Here is a 27,755-nt window from a genome sequence, read left to right as displayed (position 1 = left end):
TTATCACTTGGGAACTTGGTGAAATAGGTCAAGAAGCTTTTAAGTTTTAAAACTTCTTTATAGAGACCCTTTTTTCTAACTACATGTCTAATTTTTACACAACAATTTTGTAGTTGGCTTTGACTATTGCTTTGAGTTTTGGTTCTGTTTACCACCTGAATTTTGGACAAATTTCTACCTGACTCAATATTCTTATCTATAAAATGTAAAAAAGAATAGAAAAGAATACCCATCTCATGCGTCATTGGTAAGAATTCCAAAAGTTAATGCACGCACCGTTCATAGCACAGTACTGACGTCTGGCCCTGTCGACATGTATCTTCTGAATGTTAATTTTCATCATTGCTGGTCTGCTCCAAACTGCCATGGTCTTTTTTCTGGATCACTGCAGCAGCCTCCTAACTGGTTTATCTCTTTCCCCTGTGAATTACTGTAATCTAGTCTCCCTAGTGCAGTCTAGATACAAATCAGATCATCTCGCCACTCTTCAGCCTCTTCCTGTTGTTCTTAGGGTAAAAAGGAGACTCTTGAACATGACCACAGGGATCTGTGTCAGCCCTCACACATCAGCCAAGCTTCTCCTTCTTCTCTGCTGCAGCCGTACTGGTCTTTTATGTTTCCGTGCTCCTTCTTCCTCTCTGTCTAGCATGCCCTTGCCTCTTTACTTCATTGGCCCATAATCATCCTTAATCACACCTCAGCTCAAGTATTGCTTTCCTGGGAGTGCCCTCTGGACCTCTCTAACTAGGTCCCATTCTCCCATTATGGGCATGTAGAACACTCCTCTTCGTTGCACTTGTTTCAGTTGCAGTGATTGTGTGGTTATTCATTGCATTTCTGTCTTTTCCACAAAACTATAGCCTCCCTCAGAGTACACATTTGGTCTGGTTTTCCTCAGTGTTTGTATCTTAGGGACCTGGCACAATGCCTGGCACATAGTAGGTGCTAAATAATACTGTGTTGAATGAATCAGTGACTCTGGGAAAGAACTGTTCAGAAGTATGCCGAGGATGACATACCATTTACTTCTACAACTTAGTTTTATAACGTAATGCAAAAGGTATTCAGATAGAAAGGATGAAAACTGACTGACTTTTGTGAATTAAACAAGTATAGTAGAAGCTATTTTTATATTATTTAGAACTGAGAGAAATAGGAAACAGTTGTACAGCAAAAAAAATTTTGCTGTCTTACAAGTCAGCTGACAATTTTACTTACTCATTTGGATGATGAATAGGGAATATAAATAGGGTAATTATAATGAAGTGAAGCTGAGATAAATTATTTGCACATTACTATATTTCTAAAACGAAGAAAGACGTATCTGCACACCTGGCTAATATGGCTATAGTATTTAAATCTAGGATATTTTGTACTTGAAGTCAGATGTTGGTGGTAAGGTTTTAGTAACTTTGTCTTAGAAGAATAAATAAATACATAGTTCAGATTGCTCAGAGTATGGACAGAATAGGTATCGGCAGAATGGTAATGGTACTGAAAAAATCAAGAATAAAGTAATAGAGAAGACTGATAACACTAGATAAAGATAATTGTTTTATTATCTCTATCTTCTTTCCTGCTGTCCTCTTGCCTACGAGAAACAAACAAACAAAAGGAGGTTAGAGGGTGGGGGGATTGAGCAAAGCGGAAAAAGGACTCATGAACGTGGACAGCAGTGTGGTGATTGCTGTGGGGAGAGAAGTATAAGGGGACTAAATGGTAATGGAATAAAAATACAATAATGATTAAATTTTTAGAAAAGCTTTGAACATTTCAATACATAGTGTCCTCAGAGATAAGTGTTAGAATATTTTAAATACAGATGTTTTTTAAAAAGGCAAGAACTCTGGGAATTTCTTTTTTTCTGTTTTTATTCTGTTTGTTCATTTCGTGGGCATAAAAGTTTAGTCGATAGCTCATTAGTTGATGTTTATTGCTCACGGAGTAAGTAGGGGCCATTGTGCTGCACATCTTCCCTGCATTAGTTCCCTTCACTCTCACAGCAGCCCTTGGAAGGGCAGGCAGTGTGCTTCTCATTCTATAGATTGAAAAAATGGGGCTTCGGGACATAAATAACTTGACCAATGTCTTACTGTTGTAGTGTTAAAATGGGTAGATTCTTCTTGAAAAGGTTACTTCACCTTCCCAAGCCAGAAAAGCTTGGAGTTGATAATACCTGCCTTTATAAGTGGTTGTGAGAATTAGACATGACATAAATAACATCTGTCACACAGTGCTCGGCAGACAGTAGGTGCTCACTGAGTCATGGTGGTTATTATCACCATGCAAGCTTCCATCCTAGTTTGGTGACTGCCTATAGCTGGCCCAGTAGTGGCCCTGGAGCCCCAGTATCATGTTATTAAAGTGTAGTTCATCTGTACTACAATTTATGTGAAATACACTGTGCTTGAGTACCAACAATATCACATTACTGACATTTTACTACTATGGTTAGTGGTTAAGTACCATTTTTTTCCCCTCTTCAGAACAAACCTTTAATAATATAAACCATTTCCACAGCAGGAGGCAGCGTGTTTTAGATAAGAGTCCTTGAGTAGGATAAGGTAAAGAGAAATATTAGGAGGTCTGGATTATAATTTGCTTTAGCCCTGAACATTGTGATCTTCTGTTCTTCAGGAAATGAGGTGAAAACAACATTGAGATTAAAGAAGCATCTGTGGCTATTCATTTGTTAGAAGTCAGATGTTTATAACTCTTCCTTGTAAGTCAGAATCTCAAAAACAACACAAAAGTTACTCCTCTCAGTATGATATTAATTTATTTTTGTAAATGAAAAATAATAGTAATGATAAGATTACTATTTAGTCACCAATTCATGAAGTTATTCTCTACACATAAGGCTTTTTTAATGTCATTTCTTTTTTTCAATTACATTGATAAAAGTAGGTTATAGTCCATGCCTGCCCCACATTTTAACTTGGATCTCCTGTATTCTCATAGGACTCCCAAATCCTTTGGCACTTTTCGCCAAAGTTTTGCATGTTCCTTATGGAATGGTAGTTGGAAATGAAGCCAATATTTGTATATCATTTTCTGGATGTTTACTTTCAGGGGCTGATGACTTGATGACTTAAATACAGAGAATTAATTTTTTACTTTCTAGTTTTGATTTATATAGAAATTTGTTTCAAACAAATAAGAATAATCAAGAGAAAAACTATATGGGAATCTGTATAAAATGACAAAGATTCCAGGAAGAAAAAGGGAGGAAACAAGATGGGACATCTTTTTCACTTTAATTAAGTGGTGCCAGTGACTGTGACTCTTACAATTTAGCATATCATTCTATCTTCAGCCTCTTGGTTAGGAACACAGTGACCTGGGAACAGAAGCTCTGTGTGTACTGGAGGAGAGCTATGAGATAAATGTCTTTCTTAGATCTCAGTGTGTCTCTCCATCCACCTGTTACTGTTCTGACCCTGGCATGCAGGTTCCAGCAGTGGGACAGTTCTCATGTGCGTGACATGGTCCATCTGGTAGTATGTCTCATCAGGAGTCAGGACAGCTCTGGTATCATTCAAGGTGTTTTGCTTAAAGATCTAGCTATATATGGTTTTCTGTTCTGCTATAATTCAGTTTGACTGTCTATAGTCTGTTAATTTTCCTGTTCTGCATTGAATTTTTCCTGAACATTTTTTTTGATATATTTATTGATTATGCTATTACAGTTGTCCCATTTCCCCGCCCCCCACTCCACTCCATCCTGCCCACCCCCTCCCTCCCACATTCCCCCCCTATAGTTCATGTCCATGGGTCATACTTATAAGATCTTTGGCTTCTACATTTCCTACACTATTCTTACCCTCTCCCTGTCTATTTTCCACCTATCATTTATGCTATTTATTCTCTGTACCTTTCCCCCATCTCTCCCCCTCCCAATCCCCTATTGATAATCCTCCATGTGATCTCCATTTCTTTGGCTCTGTTTCCGTTCTAGTTGTTTGCTTAGTTTTCTTTTGTTTTTGTTTTAGGTGGGTTGTTAATAACTGTGAGTTTGCTGTCATTTTTACTGTTCACATTTTTTATCTTATTTTTCTTAGATAAGTCCCTTTAACATTTCATATAATAAGGGCTTGGTGAAGATGAACTCCTTTAACTTCACCTTATCTGAGAACCACTTTATCTGCCCTTCCATTCTAAATGACAGCTGTGCTGGATACAGTAATCTTGGATGTAGGCCCTTGCCTTTCATGACTTGGAATACTTCTTGCCAGCCCCTTCTTGCCTGTAAGGTCTCTTTGGAGAAATCAGCTGACAGTCTTATGGGAAGTCCTTTGTAGGTAACTGTGTCCTTTTCTCTTGCTGCTTCTAAGATTCTCTCCTTCTCTTTAATCTTGGCTAATGTAATTATGATGTGCCTCGGTGTGTGCTTTCTTGGGTCCAGCTTCTTTGGGACTCTCTGAGCTTCCTGGACTTCCTGGAAGTCTATTTCCTTTGCCAGACTGGGGAAGTTCTCCTTCATTATTTGTTCAAATAAGTTTTCAATTTTTTGTTCTTCCTCTTCTCCTTCTGGCACCCATATAATTCGGATGTTGGAACATTTCAAGATGTCCTGGAGGTTCCTAAGCCTCTCCTCATTTTTCCAAATTCTTGTTTCTTCATCCCTTTCTGGTTGGATGTTTCTTTCTTCCTTCTGGTCCACACCATTGATTTGAGTCCCAGTTTCCTTCGCATCACTATTGGTTCCCTGTACATTTTCCTTTGTTTCTCTTAGCATAGGCTTCATTTTTTCATCTGGTTTTCGAACAGATTCAACCAATTCTGTGAGCGTCTTAATAACCAGTGTTTTGAACTGTGCATCTGATAGGTTGGCTATCTCTTCCTCGCTTAGTTGTATTTTTTCTGGAGCTTTGATCTGTTCTTTCATTTGGGCCTTTTTTTTTTTTTTTTTTTTGTCTTGGTGCATCTGTTACTTAAAGGGGCGGAGCCTTAGGTCTTCCCCGCAGCGGGGTAACGCTGGTCGCTGTGCTCTGATGCTGTACGGGGAGAGGGGCCGAGAGGGAGCAATGGTGCCAGCTCCACTCTCCACCGGATTTTAGTCTTTCACTCCGCTACCCACAATCAAATTGGGCCCCTCTCATGCTGGTTCCCGAGTGGGTGGGCTTGTGCACACTCTAGGCCCCTGTGGTTCTCTCCAATGACCTCTCCTGTGAGGCTGGGAGTCTCTCCTGCTGCCGCCCCAACCCCCACGGGCTCTTTCATTCGGAGGTTTGAGGCTTTATTTCACCCGTGCTGGAGCCCTGGAGCCCTGGGTTACGGGGTCTGCTTCGCTCCCCGCCATTCGTCCCGGTTTATCTGTGCGCGAATGTGGGGCCGAAGGTTCTGCTAGTGGTCGGACTGCCTGCCCCGTTTGTCCCACACTCTGCCAGTCTCGGTCCAGCCACGGCCACACTAGTCCTCTCCACCCCGGTGCCCGTCTCTGCCCCTCCTACCGGTCTGGATGAATGTTTATTTTTTTATTTCCTTGGTGTCAGACCCCCTTGCCCTTCGATTTTCTGTCAGTTCTGGTTGGGCGAGGAGGTGCAGTGTGTCTACCTATGTCGCCATCTTGGTTCTCCTTTCCTCAACATTTTATTATGAAATATCTAAAACATACAAAAAGGTAAAGAATTTTACAGTGGGCACCCATATACTCACCTCCTAGATTCTGCAATTAAGATTTTACTACACTTGCTTCATTTATTTCATTTTATTGAACTTAATTGGGGGTGACATTGGTTCACAAAACGATACAGGTGTCAATTGTACAACTCAATAAAACATCACTTGCACACTACATTGTATGCCCATTACCCCAAGCAAAGTCCCTTTTCATCCCTGTTTACCCTCCTTTGCCCACCTCCACCTACTCCCACCCCCCTTTCCCTCTGGCTGTCCCCACACTGTTGTCTGTGTCTATGTGTTATGTAAATGTGCTTTTTATTATGTAATTTCTCTATCCATTCCTCCTCAAAGTAAGAAGTCTTTCCCACTCAGTGCTAGAGACTCAAATATTTGTTGTTAGCAGAATTAATAATTTTTTTCAGTGATAAGTAGTGGTAAAAAATATGAAGTACCTGAAGTAACAAATATATTTTATCCCTTTTATAAGAACAACTACCAGGCAAATGCTAAATACATTCCAATTTCATTTAATCTTCATAATGATCTCAATAGGGAGCAGCTGTTATCCCATTTTATTGGTGAAGAAACAGGTTTACAAGGGTTAAGTGACCTCAAGATTACATTCATAAGGAAAGAAGGCAACATTTGAACCCAGGTACACCTAATTTCTCATCTCTTGCTCATAATCTCTGTGCCATACGTTCTTCCCATGTATTCCCTGTACCTAACCCCTGGACCTTGATGGCAGCCGGAAAACTCATCAGAAGGACAGAGGCTTGCTCTGGGCATTTAAATAAAAACCGTAGGGAAGAAATTCTCCAGAATCCAGGGATCCCTTTTAAAATACTGGTAATGTCTGCTCACCTCTTCTTCAAACAGCCAAATGAAATAGAAGTGTGGTAGATTTGTTCTTTTATTTTTGTTCAGAGACTTATCTCATGTGGAAAAGTCACAAATATATTTCCTGTTGTTTTATTCTGGGATTGACAACCCTTCACTGTTTTTCCTTCAAATGGTTAGGGACTAAACATAGTTGCTCTGGATAGCTATCAAATTTGTTTCCAAGGAAAGGGAGCCAAATCTAGACTGTGACATGATTCTTTCAACTTTTTGATAAAGGAGAAGAGCTCTTGTTTGCTATTTTTTAGTGTTTGATAAATGTAGTTGATGAATCAAGGTAGTTTGGGGGTTTTATTGGTGTCTAAAATTATTTATTTTAAGTTTTATTTTTTTGTGGTAAGAACACTTAACATGTGATCTACCCTCTTAACAAATTTTTGAGTGTACAATATGGTATTGTTAACCATAGGTGCAAGCAGCTCTCGGGAGCTTTGTGTAACTGACACTTTATGCACATTGATTAGCAACTCCCCGTTTTTCCTCCCACCAGCCCTTGGCAACCACCATTCCACACTTTGATTCTATGAATTTCACTGTTTTTAAATACCTCATATAAGTGGAATCAGGCAGTGTTTGTCTTTATGTGACTGGTTTATTTCACTCGGCATAATCTTGTCAGAGTTTATCTATATTGTTGCATATTGCTGAATTTTTTAAGGCTGAATAATGTTGCATTGTATGTATATGCCACATTTTCTTTATTCATTCCTCTGTGGATGGACATTTAGGTTGTTCCCACTCTTTGGCTACTGTGAATAGTGCTGCAAGAAACATAGAAATGCTAATACCTCTTCAAGATCCTGATTTCAGTTCTTTGGATATGTGTCCAGATAGTATAGGTAGTTCTGTGTTCAATTTTCTGTGGAACTTCCATAGTCTTGTCATTGTAGCCACATCATTTTGCATTCCCACCAACAGTGTTCAGGATTTCCAACTTCTCCATATCCTCACCAATACTTAATGTCTTTCCTTTTTTTTTTTTTAAATAACCTATTAACAAAGTATAACTGTCTGGTTTGAGCCTTTTGACCCAGCAAATCATAGATCATTACCTTTTCTGTTGTCTAAGCAGTGTGTTGTAGGCTACTCACTAAATTCACTCTTCCTCAGTGCTGCTTCAGGACTGCTGAAGTTCAGTAAATGAGATAATCACATCAGCTTAACTTTGTCATTTAACACAGAAGTGTGTTGAATGTTGATTAGAAAAGATGGAATTAAATTGCAGACTAAACTTATTTTAAATAGTTTTGATTTATGTGTACTATTGCCTCCTGAGCTGAATATTTTTATTTCATCCATTAGTCATTCTCTTCTCTTCCACTCCCAAATATTAGGTCTTCTCCATAACTTGCTGGCGTAAAGCACTGTGAAGTCACTTCTACTTAAATATATCTGCTTCACAGCACAATATTGAAGATGTTGGAATGTTGTGAGTTCCAAGTGTATTTTCTTAGGTCAGTGGTCATGCTGACAGTGTTCAAACTTACTGAAAAGTTGTGGATGTTATATCATAAAAGGGCCTCGATACTTTTTCGTAAGTGAATATAAGACAATAAAAGTAATTGTTCTTACAGGTTGCTTGACAAACCTTTTTCATTTGCTTTTTAAGAACCATAGAAGCTAAAATCTATAGGTCATCACTTTCTTCAGTGTCAGTAAGATGCCAAATGCTTCTGTGTCACATTTAGCTAGTGGCCCTTTTAGGAACACCAGCAAAGGGGAAAAAAAGGGTCAAAAATTAAAAAGCAGTAAAAGTTCTGTGTATTGCAGTGCTTTTGCTCTTGTCACAGCATAGCAAATTCAAGAGAGAGACTGGTGTACTGTGGCTGCATGCATGTAACTCTACCAGAGGGTTGTCAAGCCCTTAACTTCCATTTCTGTAACTGTAGTTCACTTCTATTCTAGCATCTCTGTGATCTGATTTGTTTTCAAGTGTGACTTACAACTGGGAAAAGTAAGACTTCAAATTCTTACTTCTACTACCTTCTACTTAAGTAACTTCAGTCAAGCTGCTTAACCTTGTTGAGCATCAGTGCCCTCTAAAATAAATATAGGGATGTTATGGAAAAAAATAGATAATGTCTGTAAAATATTTAGCATGTTACCTCTCAGCCTAATAGTCATTAAATGAGAGTTATTATTAAGTTATTGTTAATATTACCAATATATTTAGTTACTCAGTAAAAGAAAAACTGTTTTTTTTTTAACAATCAGAAAATTAAACTATTGTATTCAATAAAATTAATTGAAAGAAAATTTGTGGAAAGATATAGATAACCCTTTACTAAATTATTCTGAAGAGATTAATACATTTCATAATTGTATCTCTCACTAAAATATATCTTTAAGCCACATAGATATAAATATATTCATGATATATTTACATAGATATAAATATGTGTGTGATAGACTTACATAGATATAAATGTATCTATGATAGAGGTACAAGTAATAATCGAGAATATTGATTTAATACAGACCTGTAAGAGATATTTATGAAGTGTCCTTCTGGGTCTCGTTTTATGGCCTTTGTTTTCAAATCTATTTTGTCTGATATAAGTATTGCTACCCTGGCTTTTTCCTGTCCATTTGCTTGGAGTAATTTTTTCCAACCCTTCATTTTCGGTCTGTGTGGATCTTTTGTTCTATGGTGGGTCTTTTATAGACAGCATATGTGGGAGTCATGTTTTCTTATCCATGCAGCTACCCTATGTCTTTTGATTGGAGCACTTAATCCATTTACATTTAAGGGTATTAATGATAGGTACTTACGAATTTCCATTTTACCCCCTTTGTACCTGTGTTCCTCTCTCTCTCACTCTTTTTCTTCCTTTTCTTAAAGCAGTCTCTTCAGCATTTCATGCAGTGCTGGTTTGGTGGAGGTGTATTCTTTGAGGCTTCTTTTGTCTGGGAAACTCCTTATCTGGCCTTCCATTTTAATTGAGAGCCTTGCTGGGTACAGTAGTCTTGGTTGTAGGCCTTTGGAATATTTCTTAGCATTCCCTTCTAGCTTGGAGCAATTCCATTGAGAAGCCAGCTGCTAGCCTTATTGAAGCTCCCTTGTATGTTACTACCTGTTTTCTTCCTTGCTGCCTTTAAGACTCTCTCTCTGTTTGTGAAGCTTGCCATTTTAATTATGATGTGTCTTGGAGTAGGCCTCTTTGGTTCCTCTTGATTGGGACCCTCTCTGCTTCTAGATTTGTGTGACTTTTTCTCTCATCAAATTAGGGAAGTTTTCCATCATTACTCTTTCAAACAGGTTTTCTCTCTCTTGCTTTTCTTCTTCTCCTTCTGGTATCTCTATTATATGGATATTATTACATTTCGTGGTGTCCTGCAGTTCCCTTAACCCCACTTTGTTCATTTTTAGTCTTTTTCCTTTCTTGCTCTTTCTGGGAGTTTTTTTCTACCTTGTCATCCAGCTTGCTGATTCAATCCTCTGCTTTATCTAGCCTGATTTTGATTCCTTCTACTGTGTTCTTCAATTCAGAAATTATATTTTTCATTTCTTCTTGGCTCTTGTTGATAGTTTCTATGTCCTTTTTCTTGCTGATATAGTTTGCAGTAAGTTCCTCATAGTTTCCCTGTGGTTTTTGGTAATTTTCCCTGAGCTCATAGAGCTTCCTTATAACCATTGTTTTGAACTCAGTATCTGATAGTTCACTTGCCTCCATTTCATTTAGCATTCTTTCTGAGGATTCCTTTCCTTTTGATTGGGGGTGTTTCTTTGTCTTCCCATTATTTGTGAGACTTCTGTTTGCTTCTGCTTCCTAAATTGATGTTTTGACTCCCTGAGTCTGTGGTGTGAACTTCTATGGTAGAAGACCTGTGAGATTCAGTGGTGCAGTCTCCTAGATCTCCTGAACTTGATGCTCTTGGGATGCCCTTTATGTCATTTATGTTGGCTCTCTGGATGTAATTGGGTTTTGATTGTTGTTGGGCCATTCTTTGGTGGGTGCTTCCCTCCAGCTGGTTGACTGAGGGTCACTCCACCCACCACATCTTGTATGTTCTTTTGAGGTACAGCCAGAACAAAACCACAAAGACCAGGAAACAAACCCACATCGGCAAAAATAACTCCCCCCCGCCGCAGTCCCACTATCAACAGCAAATGAACCAATATTATTAATAAGGGTATAAAGATTAAAAGTATTATAAGAAAGGAGAGAAATAAAGTATAGTATAAAATCTAGTGACTTAATATGCACAAACTTGCTGGACAAGAAATGAATGTTAAAAAGCTATGCAGGAAAGAAAATTTTGCAAATCATGGAGAAAACCACAGTGGATTTCGTATTGGCAACCACTAGTATTTACCACTGTTTTTTCTTTCTGGATCTGCCTCTCATGACGTCAGATGTTGACCCAGTCTGACCTTAGGCAGCCTCCTCTGAGACTGCCAGGGATCTGCTGTCTGTGGCTGACTCTTTCAGTTGTTAATCTGGTCACTCTGCACTCAGCAATCAGCTTAAGCACTGTTGGGGCCATTGTTTCTCCTCAGGCTGCTGCTGCTCAGGAGGAGTGGTCTGCCTGAGCAGGATGGCTGCTGCCATATGAGTGATGACTCAGTACCGGGGCCCCGCTACTCTCTCAGTTCTGTCCCCAAAGCTTCCATCCCCAGTCTCTCCTCAGGCGTCTCTAGCCTACTCTGCCCCCGCCTTTGATGGAGCCCAGTGTAAGTGGCTGCAAATGAAAATTTGTGCATTTCCTTTAAATGGCTCTGTGTCTCCAGCCGTCTGTCTCTGGCAGAGAGCAACCCTGCTGCTTTTTGCTCCTGGTTGTTATCTGCGTACTTTTGGGGCTCCGGTGCTCTAGGCTGGGGATCCCAGCTTAGGGTTTAGGCCCCACACTTCTCAGAGGGATCCAGCCAGTTGCTTAATTATCCCTCTGGCATTGCTGCCTGTGGGTGTCCAGCCAGCCTTCTCAAGTCTCTACTGCACTCCTTAGCACTCAGGTTGTGCTGAAGCTGATTCTTTTATCTGTCCGAGGCTTTAAGGCTTCTCTCTTGCCATTGTTCATTTTTTTTCCAGGTGATTTCTCCACAATTTAGTTATAATTCCAGATTGGTCCTGGGAGGAGGTTAGTGTGGCTTCATTCACTTCTCTGCCATCTTGCCAGCTTCAAATATCTCTTACAGGCCTGAATATACTGATATTAATTTAGATAACCTAGTTGTTAATTATTGGAGGATGGTCTTTTTATTCAGACCTAAATAAAATTTTGATTTTTATCCTTCACACTCTAACATACATTAATTTTTTAAATCTTTTTAAATGAAAGTTTTTATAGTGAATATTTAATGAAGTGTTGTCTCTCATGATTTAAACATCATTCCCACCCTTAAGGGGCTTATAGTCATGATTATGGCCACTGTTGCCTCTCCCTGCCCCACCTCAGAAATAAAATTTCCTGCTTTGTACTGTTTCTTGATTTACACCTATTTTCATGTGGTATTTTAGTTATTTCTCTAGCTTCTAGACTCAAATTTTCTTTTATAGAAAGGGTCTTCATCATGTCGATGCTTCTAGAAGAGTGTCTTATGACTAATTGGTACTCAGTAATTCTTTAAGTTGTTCATAATGTCAGGGATATAAGACTCAAAGTACAAGAAAACTCTTGTTACATTTTATTGCAGTCGCATGGCAGTCATTCTGAACTGATAGCACGTGCACAGTTGATGGCCCAGCAGTATTTATGCATTTGTGACTCTAAAGTTCACCTCACTGTACCTAATATAAAGGTTATATCACATATACACCTTTATTTTAGGTGTATATAACACATATAACACTGATCTGTTAACACTTTTTGCTTGGAGGATTCTAGGAAGATGATGGCAGTGGCAGCATCCTCCCAAGTCTGGCTGCCTGAGTCCTCACATAAAAATGGAACAACTGGATCACACAGCCACATACCCATAGGCAACATTTGCAATAAAACTGAATGACAGGATAGCCCTAAAAACCCCAAGATTCAAGTGGATGGGAAAAACCACCAACAGCCAAAAGTCCTGCTGTGGTATCCGCGTCTGTGTGAGGAAAAAACCGAGGGGCGCAAGGGGGCATCTAGCGGACTTAAGCCAGGAGAACATCGAAACAGCTGGCTGGAGTTTCCTGGCAAAGACCATGGGCTGCTCTGAGAAGGGTGGGTGCAGGGTTGAAGTTAGATGAAGGGGCTTGGGCAGCCCAGAAGCCCCTGTGAACTTCACAGTTAAGCAGCCAGCATTTCCTGCCAGGGCCTGAAAACAAGGACCAGAAAAGTACCAAGGTCAATTCCCATACTAAGGTTTAAGGAAAAAGTGAATATGGAGTAGAATAACATCCTTAACAACAGAAGCACACCAAAAAGAAAAACCCACAAAATAGATCACAAATGTTATTTATTATTCAGAACAAGTTATAAGACATCTTTAAGAAGTGATATAGGCATAAAAGAATAACAAAAATCAGAATTTAATAATCTCAAGTGAGGTGACAGAACTCAGAAAATATAAGTAAAAGATCATTTCAGCAATGAAGATTAAACTAGAAGGAACATGAGCAAATAGACAACAAAGATAATGCTGCATGAGAAATAGAAGATAAAATTTTTAATCAAAAAGAAATAAGGAAGAAAACGATCTATAATTGAATGATAAATACTGAAGAGAGGCAGACCTGATTCAACGTGCAAGTAAGAGCCCCTCAAAATGAGAGAATACAATAAATACCAAAAATAGTATTGGTATTACTTTAACATTTAGCAATGTTAAAATGATAATATTTGGATATGTTGTGTTAAATATATTTATAAAATTTCACCCCTTTTTACTCTTTAATGTAGCTACTGGAAAATTTAAAATTATTTGCTTAATATTCTGTTGGGCACTACTGATCAAGAATTCTAGCTTCCCTTCTGGATGAAGGCTGTGTCCAGAATAGTCCTCTTTCTGGGGTCCAAAGAATCTCCCTGGATAGAATTTCATGTGAATAGTCCTTTTGAAACTTACTTTCTCTTTCTCTCTTAATCCAGTTAGAATTTCTTTGTTTTTTTTCTTTGAATTATTTCTTCTAGCATGTCTAAGAATGCTTTGTCCTCCAGAACAAACCAGAGCCTCCAGCAATGTTTTCATCTGTATCAGGGTGAGGAATGCCGTGCTCCAGCTATAATGGGTACCTTGCCTAAGTCCGTAGTAATTTAAGTGAACATCACGCACTCCCTGCCGGGCTCTAGAGCCAGTGCCTCATTTTCTAGATCTTGATCTGATACAGAGCTACTGGCTTTTTGTGGTTCCTTCTAGAAATTCTATATTTTTCTCTCCCTTTTCCTTTCTCCAGCTTTTGCTTTTTTGGTTTAGTACTCCCCACCAGATATTGTCTTTATTTTCTTTGTGATTTATCGTTTCCAGATAATTGGTTTAAAGGGAGCTTACTTTTATAAGCCACCTGTATTCAAATTGGTTTTCATTTCAGAAAAGAAAAATAATTTTTATTAAAATTATTTAAATCATATTTGGGGAAAATAGAATTTCAGGGAAAACTGAACTTTTCATTGGCCTGTTGAAAATTTACAATAGAAAGTCAGTAATTACTTGAAGATACATTACAGAGTCAGTTCATAAACTTTTACATAATTTATGTATGTTCTTGACAAGAATACATGTTAACATTCAATGGTTCTTTCACTGAATCTGTTCAGTAGGAACAATAATTTCATGTTCATTCTAACACCACTGTCTATAACCAGCCCTTGGATTCAACATTAATATAAAGAATAAACTGAATCATGATAGATCCAAAAGCAAAACAACATCATTCTGAATTTTTTATTAATGCAGAATACCTGTAAACATTTTCCTAAACCAAGAACTCACATTAGGAAGTGAGTTCTTTTTTACATGATTAAGGGCAATGATTTGCTAAGTCGTGAAATATTCAATGGAAGGTAAACAGTCATCATTTTTTAACTCAATTTGTGAATAATACTGGGTATGACTATAATAGCAATTTTGTTTTCCGTAAGGTTTTTATTGATAAAAGTTTTCATTTTTAATAAAATGAAAATAAGTATTTAATTTCAACTTTATCTGGTTGTTGATAATTTCCTTAACTGTGCCTGCCTCTTGGAATCTTAACAATGCTGTTTTTATAGACCATATATTTTCTTTCGTAAGTAACATTTTATTTAGTTTATAATTGAGTCACTTCATGTAGTCTCTGCTTAAACTGTTGCTAATTCTCAGTTTGTAACATCTGGTAAGACTTAGTACTTAAATAAGCATTTATTTAAGAAGTAAAAAAGCACATATCTATTTTACTTCTGGAATTGAGAAGTAAAATATGTGCTTCTACATGGCTTTTCTTGTTTTCTATAAGAACACATTAGATTTTCTATCCTGTCCTTAATTAGAGAACTGGAAATTTTCTATCTCATTAATGCAAGCTATTGAGGACTAAGAAACCAGGATGTAGAGGAGAAAAGATTTGGATAGTATTATATTCTAGCCTCTCTGTTCTATATCGTATAGCTCATTCATAAAAACCAAGGCCTTAAGGTGTATCTGGTTACCTTTAGGAGAGACACTGATGCTGCTTGTCGGTGAGCCTAGGCAGCCCGTGTGGCATCCCAAACGGGGAGAATACCTCCCGTTCACCCACCACTTCTTAGATGATGTTTTCCCTCAGGTGCCTGAGGCAGACAAGCACAGCAAAGCCTCCATGTGATGCCCTTGAAACAGTCTCTGTGGCATCTCCGATTGTTTGTTCTTCACCCAGGTTGCTGGTAAGGGAACCGTTTGTATAGCATTTCATTGATGGAATGTGATTTAGTAAAACAGAACTCAAGTTCATCTCTACCAGAGTCAGTTCATAAACTTAGTAACCTCAGGAGTGATGGCAGCCACAGCCTCTTATTTATATACCTCTATGTCTTATAGAATGTGAGATTTTCCCCTCTTTGGGTCAGGGGAACACACTGTTTTATAGTGTCTGCACATTTCAACCCTCCCCTGTCACCCACCCCAACAAACATAGCCCTGGGAGCTTCTCTGGAGGCTTCGGGGTCTGACTCTGCTGGCTGTGCTCGTCTCTGAGCATGTGGTTGTGGTGGAGGTGGTCTTCTACATATGGGCTTCATGTGAACCTTAATCACAATACCACGTTACCAAAACTATTTTTTAAGTGCCTGGATAAGAAGAATATTCGATTCAAACCTACCGGGGTTGAGGAAAAAAGTGTTAGTGGCAGAGCTAGGTCCTGAGCCTTGCCTCTCTACTTCCACCCAGTGATTCTGTCCAGAGCACTGGTACCACCTATGAGATCTAATCAAGGACAAAACATAAGAAATATTATTCTTTTTAACATCTATATTACTAATGAGTAAACTTTTGTTTATCCTCAATTTCATTTTTATTTGAAAATTAAATTGTGAAAACAGTTGTATTAAGGAGCAGTCATTAAATATAGGCAGAGACAAGTAACAGTAAGTAATCTGCAAGGAAAATGCAGAGGAGGAAGAAGAAAAATTCAGTAGCTCCTCATTTCATCTCTTAGGGATTTTATTTATACTCTAATTCCTTTATTTTTATTTATTTATTTATTATTTATTTATTTATTTATTTATTTTAGAGAGAGGGGGAAAGGGAGTGGAGTGGACGAGAGTGGAGGGGTGAGGAGGGGAGGGGAGGGAAAGAGAAAGAAACATCAATTTGTTCCACTTATTTATGCATTCATTGGTTGATTCTTATATGTGTCCTGAACAGAGATGGAAACCGCAACCTGGGCATATTGGGATGATGCTCTAACTAAAGCTTGACCTACCCAGCCAAGACCTCTAATTCCTTTATTTTATAGATAGGAAAAGTTATATCCACAGAAGTTAAGATGACTTGTCCAAGTTCAATTTAGTTGAAGTTATAACCCAGATTTCCTGACTCTACATTTAATATTGTTAAGAGTATGCTACACTGACTTCCCCAGGTTTGAAAAGGAGGATACCATAATTTTATCATAGAAATTAGCTAAACCTGAAGCTAATAGCACGGAATGGTGGAGAAGATCTGAATAAGACACTTGTAGAAAATGTGGTGGGTGCAAATGCGAGTTTATTTCCAGATGCATCTGTAAGTGTAGTGTATGGTTACTGAAAGAGTCTTTCCAGGCCCACTACTGTATCAATTAGCTCCCTACTGTGTAACAAATCACCCCAAAATTTAGTTGCTTAAAACAAGTCATTTATTATAAATATTCCACAGGTGCTAATCATAGAATCATACCTTAGTAAATACTTATACTTGTGCCACTTAAATTTCCATAAGGTCTCTGCAGTCTATTGTAATGAAGTTCATATACTTCTTTTTTATTTTTATTTTTTACTTTTTTAATTTTATTTTCAACTCCAGTTCACATTTGATATTATTTTGTATTAGTTTCAGGTGTGTAGAACAATGGTTAGATAGTTATATACTTTACAAAGTGATTCCCTATGCAGTACTTTTACATCTCTACGACTATTTTGTCACTACCGATTTGTACTTCTTAATTCCATCACTGTGTACTTCTTAAAGTGATGCAATATTTCTTCTTAATTTTAAAGACTATCATTAAAAAGGAGAGAGGAATGTTTGGTAAAATTCAACTGTGAAGCCATCTGGTCCAGGGCTTTTGTGTGTTTGGGAGTTTTTTGATTACTGCTTCAGTTTTGCGGGTTGTTATAGGTCTGTTCAGGTATTCTGCTTCTTCTTTATTTAGTTTTGGAAGTTGTCTGTTTCTAGAAATTTATCCATTTCACCCAGGTTGTCCAGTTTCTTGTAATATAGTTGTTCATAGTAATTTCTTACAATCCTTTGTATTTCTCTGGTATCTATTGTGACTTCTCCTCTTTCATTTCTGGTTTTATTTATCTGGGCCCTGTCTCTTTTTTTCTTGATGAGTCTGGTTAAAGATTTGTCAATTTCATTTATCTTTTCAAAGAACCAGCTCCTGGATTCACTGATTTTGTGAATTTTTTTTTTAGTTTCTATGTCATTTAATTCGGACTCTGATCTTGATTATTCCCTTCCTTCTACTCATTGTGGACTTTGTTTGTTGTTGTTCCTCTAGTTCTTTTAGATGTAGAGTTAGGTTGTTTATTTGAGATTTTTCTATCTTCTTTGGGTAGGTCTGTAATGCTCTGACCTTCCCTCTAGGACTGTCTTCGCTGTGTCCCATAGGTTTGGGTGGTTGTGTGTTCATTTTCATTTGTTTCCAGGTACTTTTAGATTTGTTCCTTGATCTCATTGTTAACCCATTCATATTTAATAACATGTTATTCAGTCTCCATGTATGTGAATGTTTTTGAGTCTTTTTCCTTGAGGTTGTTTTCCAGTTTCAAGCCATTGTGATCCAAGAAGATGCTTGACATGATTTCAATTTTCTTGAATTTGTTGAGGCTTGTTTTGTGTCCTACCATGTGGTCTGTCTTTGAAAATGATCCATGTGCGTTTGAAAAGAATGTGTATTTTGCTTTTCTGGGGTGAAATACTGTATAAATATCAGTTAAGTCCATTTGATCTAGAATTTCATTCAGTGCCACAGTACTTCTTGATTTTTTTGTTTGGGTGATCTATCCGTTGTTGACAGAGGGGTGTTAAAATCTCCTATGATGGCAGTATTGCTGTTAATTTCTTTTTTAAAGTCCTCCAAGATTTTCCTTATATATTTAGGTGGTCCTATATTGGGTGCATATATGTTTACAAGGGTTCTATCCTCTTGTTGGACAACTCCCTTAAGTATTTATATACTGACCTTCATAGTCTCTCGTTATGGCCTTTGTTTTGATGTCTGTTTTCCCTGATACAAGTATTGCTACCCCAGGTTTTTTTTTTCATGTGTATTTATTTGGAATATCTTTTTTTCATCCTTCACTTTCAGCCTGTGTAGATCTTTTGCTCTAAGGTGGATCTCTTGTGGGCAGTATATGTGCAGGTTATGTTTTCTTATCCATTCAGTTTTCCTATGTCTTTCCTATGTCTTTTAATCCATTTACATTTAAAGTTGTTATTGAAGAGTATTTATTCATTGCCATTTTTTCCCTTTGTGCTTGTCTCCCTCTCTTTCTCTTTTTCTTTATCTTCTTAAAGCAGTCCCCTTAGCATCTCTTGCAATACTTGTTTGGTGGAGATGCACTCTTTTAGCCTTCTTTTGTCTGGGAAGCACTTTATTTTACCTTCCATTTTAAACGAGAGCCTTGCTGAACATAGTAGTCTTGGTTACAGGTCTTTGCTTGTCATTTACTTGGAATATTTCTTGCTATTCCCTTCTGGCTTGTAGTATTTCAGTTGAGAAACCAGCTGCCAGCCTGATCAGAGCTCCCTTGTATGTTACTGGCTGTTTCTCCATTGCTTCCTGTAAGATTCTCTCTTTTTTTAAATTTTCCCATTTTAATTATGATGTGACTTCAGTGGGCTTGTTTGGGTTCCTCTTGGTTGGGACCCTCTGTGCTTCCTGAACTTTCATGACTGTTTTCCTCACCAAGTTAGGGAAGTTTTCTGTCATTATTTTTTCAGACCAGATTTCTATTTCTATCCCTTTCTCTTTTTCTTCTCCTTCTGGTTCATGTTGTCCTGCAGCTCCCTTAAACTATCTTCATTCTTTCTGAGTCACCTTTTGTTTTGTTGCTCGGACCGGGTGTTTTTAATCCACCTTGTCTTTGAACTTGCTGGTTCAGTCTTCTGTTTCATCTAGCCTGTTTTTAATTCCTTCTAGTTTAGTCTTCATTTCAGTTATTGTATTCTTCATTTACTCCTGGTTCTTATTCAGAGCTGCTATGTACTTTTTATGCTGATGTAGTTCCCACTAAGTTCCTTGTAGTTCTCACTGAGTTCCCATAGCATAGTTATAACCATTACTTTGAACTCTATGTCTGATTAATTTCATTTAGCACTCTTTCTGGTAATCCCTCTTTTCCTTTCAATTGGGGGTTGTTTCTTTGTCTCCCCATTTTAGGTGACTCTTTTTTTGTTTGTTTGTTTCTACATATTGATCTGCTGTGACACCCTGTTTTGTGGGGTGGCCTTCTGTGGTAGGAGTCCTGTGGGACTCAGTGGTGCTGTGTCCTTGATCTCCTGTGCTGTTGTACAGGTCCTGACAGAACTAACACCTATCCTTCTCAAACTATTCTAGAAAATTCAAGAAGAGACAAGACTCTCAAACTCTTTTCACGAGGCCAGTATTATCCTAATCCCAAAACCAAATAATGACATGATAAAAAAAGAAAATTGCAGGCCAATATCTCTGATGAACATAGATGCTAAAATCCTCAAGAAAGTATTGACAAACCGGATCCAGCAATACATTAAAAAGATCACACACCATGACCAAGTGGGATTTATGCCAGGGATGCAAGGAGGATGCAATATTTGCAGAACAATAAGTGTAATGCATCACATAAACAAAATGAAGGACAAAAATCACATCATATCAATAAATGCTGAAAAAGCATTTGATAAAATTTAGTATCCATTTATGATAAAAACACTCAACAAAGTGGGAATAGAGGGAGCATACCTAAACATAAGGGCAATATACAAAAAACCTATTGCCAATATCATATTCAATGGTCAAAAATTAAAAGTGTTTTTCTTAAGATCAGAAACAAGACAAGGGTGCCCACTTTCACCACTCTTATTCAACATAGTACTGGAAGTCCTAACCACAGTGATCAGACAAGCAGAAGAAATAAAAGACATCCAAATTGGAAAGGAGGAAGTGAAACTGTCATTTGCAGACAGCATGATAGTGTACATAGAAAACCCTATAGGCTCCACTAGAAAAACTATTTGACCTAATAATTGAATTTAGCAAAGTAATGGGATACAAAGCCAATATTCAGAAATCGATGGCATTTTTGTACACCACCAATGAACTATCAGAAAGAGAAACTAAGAAGAAATCCTATTTACTATAGCAACACACACACAAAAACAATTACCTAGGAATAAACTTAACCAAAGTGGTAAAAGACCTGTACTTTGGGAACTATAAAACAGTGAAGAAAGAAATTGAGGAAGGTACAAATAAATGGAAGTATATACCATGTTTATGGATTGGAAGAATTAAAATCATTAAAATGTCCATACTACCCAAAGCAATCGATAGATTCAAGGCAACTCCTGGGAAGATTCCAATGACATATTTCAAAGGTATAGAACAAATACCCCCCGAATTTATATGGATCAACAGCAACCCCAAATAGCCTCAGTATCTTGAAAAAGAAGAGCGAAGTAGGAGGGATCACAATACTTGATACCAAACTATACTTAGGACACTGTAATCAAAACAGTCTGGTACTGGCATACAAACACACACATAGATATGTGGAACAGAATAGAGATCCTCATAATATACCCATGCCCCTATTGTCAATATTTGATAAAGGGGCACAAGCATACAATGGAGCAAAAATAGATTCTTCAATAAATAGTGTTTGGAGAACTGGACTGGTAAATGCAAAAAAATGAAACTAGACCAGCAGCCCACAACATACACCAGAATAAACTCAAAATGAATAAAAGACTTACATATGAGCCATGATAATATAAAAATCCTAGTAGCAAGCACAGTAAAAATTCAGATATCTTACGCAGCAATATTTTTGCTGATACATCTCCTAGGGCAAAGGCAATAAGGGAAAAAATAAACAAATGGGACTACATCAAATTAAAGACTGCATGGCAAAAAAGAAAAAAATCAAAATGGAAAAAAAAAAAAACCCACTGTATGGGAGAACATATTTGCCATGATACGTTGGACTGGGGTTTAATCTCCAAAGTATGTAAAGAACTCAAATGACTTAATACCAGAAAGACAAACAATCCAATTAATAAATGGGCAAAGGACCTGAATAGACACTTCTCCAAGAAAGACATACATATGGCCCATAGACATGAAAAAATGCTCAACGTCACGAGCCAACAGAGATGCAAATTAAAACCACAGTAACATACCACTTTACACCTACCAAAATGGCTATCATTAATACATGAACAAAACAAGTGCTGGCAAGGATGGAGAAAAGTGCACTGTTGGTGGGAATACAGACTGGTGCAGCCACTGTGGAAAATAGTATGGAAATTCCTCAGAAAACTAAAAATGGAACTGCCTTTTGACCTAGCAATTCTACTGCTGGGAATATACCCTAAGAATCCAAATACACGAATTCAAAAGAACTTATGCACCCCTAGGTTCACAGCAGCACTATTTACAATAGCCAAGAGTTGGAAACTCATCAATAGAGTGGAGCAAAAAACTGTGGTACATTTACACAATGGAACACTACACAGCAGAAAGAAAGAAGTCCTACCTTTTGTGACAGCATGGATGGAACTCAATACTAATGTGCTAAGTGAAATAAGCCAGTCGATAAAAGACAAATAACCATCTGATCTCACTTATAAGATTAACGTATGAACAAAATAAACTGATCATCCAAATAGAATGAGAGACGTAGAGTAATAAAGTAGACTAACAGTAGTAAGAGGGGAGGAGAGAGGTGGGGGCTATTTGAAAGAAGGTGAAGGGATTAACATCATTAATCCCTTCAGGGAACATATATGAAGGACCCATGGACATGGAACCGGGTGAGGATTGACTATGGAAGTCAGCAGGCTGGGTGGAGGCGGGCAAAGGGAAAAATTATAGAAGAACTGTAAAACAGAAATAAAAAGGAGAGAGGAATTTGTTTCTTCTGACCTTTATTTCACTTAAATAATAATTTTATCATAATATAATCTATATTTATACACTTAATTCCCCTTTTAAATCTTTAAGTAAAATATTAAATGTTAAAATTAAATACTGTATTTATAGGAAATAAAACTAAAAAGTATTTTGATATTTATAAAATAACCTTCCTTGTTACCCTTATAACTCTGTAATGCTCTAATTATGAAAAATCTAAACTAGGACCATTTAAAAATATTAGTACTCTTATTAATAAAGTTTACATTGGGTTTTCATGGGATTTAACTATGCCTCTGTGTCACATTTGACCATTCATGCTACTCTTATTGTCAGGTTTGCTTGTTTGTGGTAGAAATTCTCAAGTGTAGGCTTCCAGATATACCTTTCTGCTATTGATTATTGTCAAGAAGGTATGTTTATCCATCTCCCTTTGTGTTAGATTTCTAAAATGGGTCCATCCAGAATTCAGAGTAGATGTGTCCTTTCCTTTGTGTGCTACTTTTTGCTCCTGCTAATTGTGAATCTTGTATCCCTTTTGTTTGCAGTGTCGCAGTTTGAAACTGAATTCTACATCAGTGGTCTTGCACCTCTCTGTGATCAGCTTGTTGTGCTTTCCTACGTAAAGGAGGTTTCAGAAAAAACGGTAATTTATTTCACCACCAATACAGAGGGATTTACACCCAGATCATTATACCCAGATCCGGTTGCCCATGAAAGGGCTTTGCTCTAGTCTGAGCAGAACTTCCTGACCTGTAAAATAAGGTTAGCAGAGATTACCCTGTAGACCTAACATATTCACCTATCAGAAGCTCTACTCATTGCCTGCCTTTGTTCCTTTTGCTGAGCAAAGGGGAGTCATTTGTTTTCCTATCTCTCTTGGTATTTTAGTAGAAAGGAATGAAGGATTCCTCGTGCTGAAAGGCAGCGAAACTAAGCTGACACTGTGCACTACCAGAAATGACAGCAGTAAAGTTGATCTGCTGCAACAGCGTGGCCCCTGTGGTTAGAGGGAATTACAGAAAAGGCTTTCCTGTGGTCCAGACATATTTGTTTACTTCCCAGTGGCCCAGTGATTCTGAGTAGCATGATTCTTGCTTTTAAATACAATAGATTATTGCTAACTCAGTTATCAGTGCAAATGTGATGATATGAAATCTATGGCTGATAGGAAGCAATGGAGAATCTGAATTTTGTTATACGTGACTTTGGAATGAAGCCTGTATCTGTATGGTCCAGTGGAGGGGCTTGTACACACAGCCTCCCTTTGAAGCCTAGGCAGGCCCCATTCGCAATGAGTCTTTATTGTCTGAGTCCAGGGCTCCTGTCAGGAAGGGGGGGGGGTAGTTTCAAGGCATAAACAAGGAGAGCGTATTGTAAAGGATTTCTTTTCATCCTGTATATAAAAGAAATTGCAATTGATTGTCTAGCCCTTTACAGTAAGTAGGCCTTCTTTTTCTGTATCCTCTCCTTTTTCCCCCCTTTTTCAAATGCCAAGGAATAAAATAGAGAGAAAAACCCTGGGAGCCCCAGTTTTGAAGTGGTAGCTGCTCTCAAGCATTTCTCTGAGCTAGCACTTCCATCAGGAAGCCATCGCTATAGTAACCTGAAGGTCTGGATGCCCATGTTGCTAGGCAATGGGATGCTGTAGAATTAAGTGAGCACTCAAACCTGCTAAAATCAATAGGGCTGGCTTCTAGCTCTGTTGCAGGATATCAGTTTATTAATTTTTTTTTGAAAATAAAGAAAAGCAGTGGCTCCTGAGGGAATAAATATGGTGCTTTTTGATGAGAAATGTGGGGAGGATTGAGAATATGATTCAAAGACACAAGGAAAGAAGCAGTGAAATGAAAAAGGAAAAGCCTAATAAACAATTGACAAAAAAAAAAAAAGAGAGAGACAGAAAGAAAGAGGAAACCTTTGTTAAGAAAAGAGTATTGGGAAGGAGTAAGAACCAAGAAAGGCCAACCTCATAGAGCAAATTAGAAAATGGCATTTTTAGAGAAAGAAGTGAGGGTCATGAAGATGAATTAAAAATGTATGTGTGTCATTATATTCATTTCACATAACACCAAAGTACACCTTAAATCTTTAAACACAGAATAAACTGATGAAATTAAGACAAAAAGGATAAAAAAGCAGCTTGGGGCCATCCATGCCCTCCACCTTTTTTCTCCATATCAAAAACATAGCTTAACTGCAACATTAATATTTACCTTTATATGATGCGTAATAGTATCTCCCAACATATTTTCCTAGTTATACCTTTTACACGTGTGCATTTTTCCACACAGTTGCAGTCATAGTTACGTGCTATGCTGCACTGCCATATTTTTCGGAGCCTTATTCCATTCTCTCTCCCTATGGCTGTGTAGCCTCCTATCATCATTTATAGTGGTTGTGTATTATTTCATCTGGTTGATATATCCTAACGTGTTAAGCTGTTCCCCTAATGTTTTCTTTCCTTCATTAATAAAGCACATGTGCGTTAAAAATTGTGCTAATTAAGCATTGGGAATCGGAGATCAATAAGACCAAATTCCTGCTTCTAGGAATTCACAGAAAGCAGGGCTTGTTTTGCCAGTGAACAAAGGCTATCAAACAATGAGGTGACGGTTTTCTTACACATGTAAAGGGGCTCTTTATGTGGTCTAGCAAGGCAGTTTTCAATATTATTTAGTTCAAATATTTTTCTATTTTGTTATTTTTGTCTTTGTTACAGCAGTTAATTTTTTAAGTATTCTGATCTTTCAGTTTTTCTTTCATTTTTTTGTTTCCAAATTGAGGTAGTTTTCATTTCTCTATAGTTCTGAAAATTATGCTCTGTATCTGCTGTTTGTTTTTTTTTCTCTACTAGTTGATCTTTTATAGTTGCTATTTTATTTTTGGAATGTTTTCAGTGTATGAAGTACAAAGCTAATACAATTGCTTCTCAGTTAACCTAACAAAATTTGTGAAAGAAATCTTTGAGGCTTACTGTTTACTTAGGGAACTTGAGAGTTGGGGGTAGTTCTGGACTTCCTTCACTGTTTCTGTCGTCTGTGTTCTCTTCACCAGTGTCACACTGCTTCAGGCCTGTTGCTTTCGAAAATAGGCAAGTCTATGTTTTATGCCTGGGTGCTCAATACCCAAAAAGCATGAACTTTAAAGTAAAACAAACTTGATTTGAAATCCAAGGTTTACCATAAGTCCCAGTTTTTCCATAAATCCCAGTTTCACCATTTATTTATGTAATGTTGACCTGAGTAAACTTTTTGATCCTTAGTTCCTTCATCTGTAAAATTAGGAACAATAAAACTTACAAAGGGGTAATTTAAGAACTCCAAGAAAATAGTCTTTGTATAATCATACTAGGTTAGTGGAGCTGTCAGAGGCCCTCAGTAAATCATCTTTCCCCCTTCTATCTTGATCTAGAACCACACTGTCCAAAACTGTAGTCACTAACCATATGTTTAATTTAAATTAATTAAAATGAAATAGAATTTAAAACTTAGTTTCTCAGTCACTGTAGTCACATTTCTGGGAGTTCAGTAGGTACCTGTGTCTCGTGTCTGTCACATTGGGCTGTGCAGGTACAGGAACATTTCCATCATCTCAGCAAGTTCTGCTGTAGAATCTCTGGCTTTTTAGCATTACCAGTAAGTTTATCTGTAGTGGCAGTGGTTTGGATAATGGAGTAGTTTGTAATATTATTTTTACTTTTCTCACATTTGTAAGGAAGAGGTGTAACAAAGTTGCCTAAGGCTGTGGTAGCCATGGAGTTGAATGGGCTGCAGTAGGGGGCTGTAGACAGGACACAGTAAGACCTATTCTGTTTATCTCATGCAAAAGGCCAGAAAATAAAACACAGTTATGAGGCCGTCTGTGGTGTTTAGAGGGCTTATGTGTGCTGAAATTATAAAACCAAGACATTTAATTATGTGTAACTAAATTTAATTTGTATAATTTATAGACATGTAATTAAAATGAGCCTTTTCCCTCTCTTTTTTGCCCTAGGAAAGAGAATACTGTGCCAGGCCCAGGTTGGATATTATCCAGCCACTTTCTGAGACTTGCGAAGAGATCTCTTCTGATGCTCTGACAGTGAGAGGCTTTCAGGAAAATGAATGTAGAGATTATCACTTAGGTGAGGGAGATTGAGGATCTGGCTTGTGTTATTTCTTACATTTTTAATTTTCCCCCTTCCACGCAAGTAGCACGAACAGGAATTAAATTGAGGTTCTGAAAGGATCTTAAAGAATATCTGGGCAGGCCTCTTACATTGCAAATGTGGGCATTGAGGCTGAGAGATACTGTAGAACTTGCTTGAGCTCTAACAGCAGAAGAGAGGGGAAAAGATGGGGCTTGGACAGAGGTGAGTCAGCTCTGTGGTCTTTGTTCTTATACTTGGTCTATTATCTTAACTATTTAACGTGATGCCTAACTTACATTGATGTCAAGCAGCGTGGTACTAATCACTCCCTCTGGGATGACAGAGAAGTTATCTTTCTATTTGTGACCAAATGCTCAGAGCCTAGAGGAGTGCTTGGTACATACTAGGCATTCACTGAATATTTGTTGTGTGCATGGATAAATATACTGAAGCACTCACTGCTCAGAAATAAAGGGAAAGCCATTGCTGTTTCATCATACCAGGGGCATCTGTGTTTGGGTGTTACCACTTTACTGAAAAACACATTGATGAAAATAGAGGAGCTTAAGCTTTTTAGAAGTTCTTTCTGCTTTTTAAAAACAATTGACTTTTTTTTTGCGAATATTTTCAGTTCTCATTTTACCCAAAAGAAATGAAGGTATATTCTATACATGTTTGAACTTTATTATATGAAGCTCCTAATCAGCTGAAATGTGAGAATAGTATATTCTGGACTTGGCAAAAAGCAAACGTGATTCACAACTGAAAGTGTCCAATCAAGGTATTTTGCTCAGAGCAAACTCTGCTGCATACCTAGACACCCTTCAGAACAGGTTTTATAATTGAATTCTTCAGGAGACCCTCACAATTGGCATTGTACACAACATGCTGAAGTGACAGATTATATCCCCAGGGCTTGGGGCATCTGTCATTTATGCTTAGGATGGCCTTGACCTTGATGAGGAGGCAACATTTATCGCAGGTTGTGGGGTGTGATTGTTCTGTAAAAATAGAACAGTGTTGTAAATGTCCACAGATAATGTTTATGTGCAGTACATGAATTCTGATATGCAGTAGACACGGAGAATTTTGAATACCTATCTTTCATCTGAGGTCAGAATGTTAATGTATTAAACACAGAATTTTAAACCCACCTTATTTTTAAAATAAATTTTGGCATTCTCTTCTTCCCACCCTCCCTTCCTTTCTTTTTTCTTCCAAATAATTTTACAATTAAATACTTTTTAAATCACTGGGATATATTCTGTCATTCTCTACCATGTCCCACCCCTTCCTTCAAACAGAGCCAAACACACTTAACTCCAAAGGTAAGGGAGTTTTCTGTTCACTCTTAATAAGCTGGGTTGTCTAACCAAGTCCTCTGAAACCACTGCCAAGGTTTC

At 37.7% G+C, this 27,755-nt stretch overlaps 1 protein-coding gene across 2 annotated transcripts in view; it reads left to right on the top strand.

Moving 5' to 3' along the window:
• Positions 1-27,755, top strand: part of VPS41 (VPS41 subunit of HOPS complex) — a 214,999-nt gene that overhangs the window by 119,226 nt on the left and 68,018 nt on the right. For both annotated transcript variants that reach the window (XM_024558322.4, XM_045193260.3), the window contains exons 11-12: positions 22,769-22,866; positions 26,217-26,346. In XM_024558322.4, coding sequence (XP_024414090.1) covers positions 22,769-22,866; positions 26,217-26,346 — 228 coding nt within the window. The remainder of the gene's footprint in view (positions 1-22,768; positions 22,867-26,216; positions 26,347-27,755) is intronic.

This window comes from Desmodus rotundus, chromosome 6 (assembly GCF_022682495.2).
Source record: "Desmodus rotundus isolate HL8 chromosome 6, HLdesRot8A.1, whole genome shotgun sequence".
Lineage (NCBI taxonomy): Eukaryota > Metazoa > Chordata > Mammalia > Chiroptera > Phyllostomidae > Desmodus > Desmodus rotundus.
This window is presented reverse-complemented; position numbering and strand designations above follow the sequence as displayed.